Source organism: Armigeres subalbatus, chromosome 3 (genome assembly GCF_024139115.2).
Source record: "Armigeres subalbatus isolate Guangzhou_Male chromosome 3, GZ_Asu_2, whole genome shotgun sequence".
In the NCBI taxonomy this organism is placed as follows: domain Eukaryota; kingdom Metazoa; phylum Arthropoda; class Insecta; order Diptera; family Culicidae; genus Armigeres; species Armigeres subalbatus.
The window spans coordinates 242,979,308-242,985,850 of NC_085141.1; the positions used below are offsets into that span (position 1 = coordinate 242,979,308).

A 6,543-nucleotide genomic window follows, 5' to 3' on the forward strand; every position below is an offset into this window, starting at 1 on the left:
CACAGATTCACTTCCTAAATACTGTCTAATGTCAACTGTTTCGTGAAGGCCTGGAAGTTTTCCCAGAGACCTCTGTAGTGACCAGCTATTTCAAGTGCGATTTTCCGAGCTGCCAACAAGAAACTGATGGTGTGTGGTCGGGTTTACGTGGCGGAAGGTTCTAACGACTCGCGAGCAGACACAACTTGCCTCGGTGAGCGATGCGGGAAAAGTGCCGGTTGCCTGAATGCCTCTGATGAATGTGTGTTGCGTTAAGGGACCCGTTCAACGGCGCCTTACAATCCAGCTAACGGCGAACGGGGGATAACACTATAATATATACACATAACGCTGTAACCTGATGTAACCTGTATACTCTATTAAAGGCCTATTCACACTTGTGCTATTATATGCCACACATCTTCTCTCTTCTCCAAAAAAAATGTTAGCACCTTTTTGATTTCACCATAATAATATGGTTGTTATTATTAATTACTTTATCAATGAATCACACATACACTACCAAAAATCCACACATATTTATTGGCAAAAATCCATAGATTTAGCTTATGATGTATATCAGCGCACACATAACCATTGTCCACGCGAACTACTAATAAAACATATATCCAAATAAACTTTATGTGTGGTCTCGAATTAGCAATTATTTAATTTATGTGTGGTTCTATATCGATTATATTAGGGTGGAGCTATTGCAAAAATCTATAACGGCGATACATATATCTTATATAGATATTTTTGGCAGTGTAGTAGTTGGTTTCCTACCCGCCACTGCCGTATCCAGGCGCTAACGTATATGTAAAAATAGCCAGCATGAGTTGACCACCTGAAGTACTAGTACAAATACTAGCTCTTTCACCTATTTCCTATACGTTATTTGTTGAATTAATTGACTAATAGCATAAACATATTCTATAAATAAGAGAAAATCAATAAGTATTTTTATACATGTGATAAACAACCCAATTTTCGGTTATACCGCGGTAGACTACTTGCACTAGGTCTGTGCGCCTTGCTGTTTTCGGTGTATTAATATGAACCCTTTGATGACGGTGTAATGTAATGAGCTGTCAAAATCGGGATAAACGAAAATGGGAAGATAAACAAAACATCGGTAGTTTTTTGATAGTTTATTACAAACCTTTTTTGATTGTTGAGAGTTAAAAACAGGTGATCAGTCTTGCAAAATGTCGTGACCATCACCAGATGATCAGATATGAAAACAAAAACCACCACGCTTTTAAACGATGTTCTTTACTGACAATCACTGCAAGCGCATCGTGACATGTAGAAGCTGACACGTGAGTACCTTCGGTAAGCGTGACACCCAGATTGACAACCACAAGCTGAGAGCCATAAAGAGCATCAGGTCGGTCAGCTGTCAAAAGTGCAGGTAAGCACCGTTATTGATTGATTTTGTTGTCGTTTGATTGGACTGACGCGACGTCGTTTTTTTCTTTCTTCTATCTGTCCGGAGCTGACATATGACAGCTTCGTTGGTTTTGGCCCAGTGACGCAGACTATATGGCCATACGTCGTTTTTAATTGATAAATTGGATAAATCAATAGTTAAATTAAGGGTTCATTCACAAATTACATAACGCTAAAATGGACCTGGGGGCTGAAAGCCCCCACCCACCCTCTCGTAACGTATTTTGTATGGGAGGGTTCTGAAATTTGTATGGGCCGTATTTGTGAATGGCTCTAACTAAGTTTTTACCAATTTGATCCAGACTATCTTTTGAAAAAGGCCAAATTTTTATTGATTTTTTCAAATGGAAAAAATGTTATATGGGTGACTATCGCAAAATCAGTCAAAGTTTCTAATAAAGATATCGGAAACAATTCAGATTGAGCCCTACACTGAAAAAATCAGTTTCAACAGTTTCAAAAATTAAAACTCGATTTGCGAAAAAACGCTTTTTTGATTTGTATGAAATTGTGTCTCAAGATAGGTGATTATGTTCCTACCAACCGTCCATACATCGCAAGCTGGGCACTTTGGAAGGAAGGAAAAAGTTTTTCTAACAAAAACTTTTTCTTGTCGAAATTATTTTCAGTGTATTTTTATCCGTTGCGATTAGTTACGACCTAAATATTGTACTCTGCTTGACTGTACAGGAATATTTAAATATATGTATGTATATGTTAAATCCACTGGCACTCCTTGACACTGAGAAAAAAAAATCAATTCCGACAAGAAAAATTTTTTGTTAGAAAAACTTTTTTCCCTTAAAAGTGTCAAGCTTGCGATGTATGGACGGTTGGTAGGGAACATAATCACCTATCTTGAGACACAATTTCATACAAATCAAAAAAAGCGTTTTATCGCAAATCGAGTTTTAATTTTTGAAACTGTTGAAACTGTTTTTTTTTCAGTGTAGGGCTCAATTTGAATTGTTTTCGATATCTTTATTAGAAACTTTGACTGATTTTGCGATAGTCACCCATACAACATTTTTTGTAGGATCCGTCGTTTTTTAATTGTATCCATTTGAAAAAATCAATAAAAAATTTGGACTTTTCAAAAGATAGTCTGGATCAAATTTGGAAAAACTATGTATGTACTTTTCTTTTAATAGCACCTCTTAAAATATTGCACAAAAAGTCAATATAAACAATAAGAACACTTAAATGTTCCCAAAAATTCTATTTTGGCTTCATGCATTTTTATCACAGCAAAAATCCATTAATTCCGCTAAGTGGATTATTCCATTGCTGTCGAGCGTTAATTTCAGAACCAAACACCGCATAGGTCAAGTGATCATCACGATAGTCAAGATGACATGGATATGACAACCACAACATCAGGAAAGTTTTCCTATCATTCATGCTGGTGATCACAGGCAGAAGAAGTGAAGACATGGTGAGTGACCAAGCGCTAGTTGCTAAAATGTCACTTTCATGGTGATCGTTACACCAAGCATGTGAGATCCACATTGAGCATCACAATTGAGTACTTGACACATGACCTGGATTTTGTTATTGTCACGCTTTGCGTGACTTGTACGGTGACACTTTGCAGCACTGCAGGTGAATAAAAAGAATTTCTTCCACATTATTAACTTTTCTAATTGAAAACTATTTATATTTCAGGTCTAGTATTATATCGATCCTGTGCATTTGTTGGTTGCTGCGTAAACTCCTTCACTGCTCAACGGATCGGACGTAGTGTTCCAAATAGGCTGGAATTCTTTTCACCCGATCTCCTTTGCGGTTATCCGGATGTTCTTTCCTGATTGGAATATCGCTGTCCGCATTCCGATAGCGTTCATGTTCATCACCCTCGCTAGTTTTGATGTTTGGATAGTGCGTGACTCTTCTAGTTTGGGTGATGTGGCGTTTAAGTGACTGGCCGTCCGCGTTGTGAAAAAATAAGCTCCCGTTGTTTTCATTGGCGACTGTGTATCTTGTTGGAGAAAATCGAGACTGCCCTTCACAGATAAAAATATGTTGTGAATTTAAATGTATTTTCATGCACATATTTGGAGCATGCAAATAAACGTAACATTCAATAGATCTTACTGTTCTTTTAAATCGAAATAAATTTAAACCGTACTCGGTTGTAAAATTCAATCAAATTAAATTGAGCATCGAGTGTTTATTCGTTTGTTGGGCCTTGCTGCAATTTTACACGTCGTTGAATTTTCAAAACTATTTGCTGTGTTTGCTACGGACTTGGCGCTGGACGATAACTGTATCTCCGGCAGTTACGCGACACTTTCGTGCACCGCGACGAATATCCTCTCTATTTTTCCCATCCAGTTTTGCTTTCCGGTCTCTTTCGTCTAACAGTGCATCGTTAACTACAATTTTCTCGTGATTCATTAGAGGCAATCCGCGTCTAATTTTCCTTCCCTGCATAATTTCTTCCGGTGGATACTGAGTTACGCTATGCATGGCTGCGTTGTGTGCGTTTACAGCTTCGCGTAATTCGATTATGTAGTTAGTTTTATTAGAAATTGCCGCAGACATTGCTTTATTAATAGTTTTCATACTGCTTTCCACCAGCCCATTTTGTTGAGGGAATAGTGGCGTAGAAAAGATCGTCGTAATTCCTCGCAGTTTGCAGTATTCCTTATATTCGGATCCGTTAAATGGAGGCCCGTTGTCCGATTTAATCATTTTCGGGTAACCCTCCTTCTCGAATATCTCCTCGAGAACTTTCTTGGTGCAGTCGAAGCTGGTGGACTTAACGGACTTCGCGAATAGATACCTTGATCGGTAATCAACCACCACAAGAATCGAAATACCTCCTAGAACGGCATAAGGCCCGTTAAAGTCTATTGCGATCGTCTCCCATACAACCTTCGGTGCGAATATTCGTTGCATCGGAGTAGGTCGCTCTGGCTTCCCATTCGTCAAACAAGTTTCGCAAGAACCAATCCACTCCTGTACGCTCAGTGCAAGGCCAGGCCACCAAACTCGTTGTCTGATTATGCTCTTCATTTTGCCAAAGACGGATGTCCTTCATGCGCGACTCTTAAGGCCTTCTCTCGTAGTGACGATGGTATAACTGCACAGCCAGTTTTCACAATTATGCCATCTCGAATTGATAAGTCATCCTGAACTTTGCGATAGCTGGTTTCGACGCTCGACCAATGTCCGTTTTCTAAGGCCGCTTTTACCAATTGAAGAGAATTGTCTTGTGAAGTGGCGTGTGCAATCTCCTCCTCTGTGAGTATTTCAATTGAGTTCGCTTTTAATACGCCGATTTCCCACGGACTGACATCGTCGTTGAAGGGTTCATCTTCACCAGTATAGAGTCTGGACGATGGATCAGCGATGTTTTCCATTCCACGTACATATTCTACGTCGTAACTATAGGGACTCAATCTTAGTGCCCAGCCATCTGCCCGAGTTAAAGCTCGCTTTGATTCCTCCCGCGACCGGTTAAGGATAAACGCAACTCCTTGAGCGTCCGTTCGGAGAGTGAAGTGCCTCCCCAAAAGGAAATAGGAGAAGTGCTCGACTCCCCAAACTGCGCCCAGCGCCTCGCGTTGGTTCTGAGCGTATCTGCGCTCGGTTGCTGTGAGGGCTTTGGAAGCAAAACCTTATAATCCTAGGGTTACAACTTACACTTTCTTGAACAAGCAGGGCTCCTAAAGCACTAGGTGAGGCGTCAGTGTACAAAACGGTTTTGTCCGTGTCCGAGAAAAAGCCTAAGGTGGTTGTACATTGAAGTATGTGCTGTTTAATTTTCTCGAATGCTTCTTTTTGTTCTAGACCCCACGTTCATGTTTTCGCGGTCACGATTGCCCACATTGGCCGCGATAATTCTGCAAAATTCCTTATGTGCGGACTAATGAAAGATGCGAGGCCTAAGAAACTTCTTAGCTCGGAAATGGTGGTTGGCTCGCGGAAGTTACGAACGCTTTTAATTTTTTCTTCTTCAACGTGGAAACCGTCACCGTCCAACAGGTGGCCTAGGAACTTGATGCTGCTCTTATCGTATTCACACTTCTTTGGATTCAGTGTTAGGTTGTTTTCCCGTAGTATCTGCAGAACTTTGTCAACAGTCTGTCGCAGCTCATCCAAGGTGTCAGCGAAAATGAGAATGTCGTCAATATAGACTATTACATTGTCTATACAAGCAATAATGCGGGACATCTCACGCTGGAATATTTCGGGGGCACAGTTGACCCCGAACATTAGTCGTGTGAAACGGTACATGCCGTTTTCCGCGAGGAAGGTTGTCAGGTCCCGTGACTCTTCGCTTAATTCCAGGTGATGAAATGCGTTGCTCAGGTCCAGTTTAGAAAAGTATTTGGCGCCATGGAGCTTGACTCGCATTTCGTCTACCAATGGCAGACGGAAATACTCCCTGTTAATGGCTTTGTTTGGCGCTCTCATATTAATTACGAGTCGAAAATCAGACTTCCCTTTGCTACGGCTGACATGCCGCTTATCCAACTGGGCGCCTTAATCACCTTTTCGATTATTCCACATTTTTCCATTTCACACAAACGATTTCGGGCTGCTTCTCTGTATGCTGCAGGGACGTTATAGTATGCGTTCTTGGTTGGAGCAATTGTCCTGTCCACACTGAAATTGACTAGTACCCCAGGCATTTTGGGAAAGCTGGTCGAATTAGTTTTCTCAAGGCTGTTAACAATTTTCCCGACCGGCAGGCGTTTAAAATCATGTGCGGTGGATCGACCCAGCAGCGATCTCATGCCATCGGGGACAACATGGAATGTAGCATCTACCGACGGTTTCGTCGTACCTGGTACTTCGATGGTTGCCCTGAACACGCATTCAACCGGCATTGGTTTAGCGGTAGCATAGGCACGCAAGCGTTTATTGGGCTGTTGGTTAATCTGCAGCTTAGCCAGACCTGCCTGGTATTCTTGATTTAAACGTATCCAATCCCTGCCACCGATCACGTTAACATCGGCTCCAGAGTCAATCAGAAAGCCTATAGGTTTGGCAGATCCGATGCAGCAATCAATTAATACGTCGTCTAAGGTAAGAGCGTTTATATTCTAGAACAACAAACAAAAACAATTTTTTGATAGAGATAATCTGTTATAATGCGTTTAT

The 6,543-nt window shown here is 41.0% G+C and overlaps 1 protein-coding gene across 1 annotated transcript; it reads right to left on the bottom strand.

The window, feature by feature from the left end:
* Positions 1 to 3,654: 3,654 nt before the first annotated feature.
* On the bottom strand, positions 3,655 to 4,449 carry LOC134222373 (uncharacterized protein K02A2.6-like). The gene has a single exon (XM_062701530.1). The coding sequence runs from the start codon at positions 4,447 to 4,449 to the stop codon at positions 3,655 to 3,657; it is 795 nt and encodes a 264-aa protein (XP_062557514.1).
* Between the last annotated feature and the right edge of the window lie 2,094 nt (positions 4,450 to 6,543).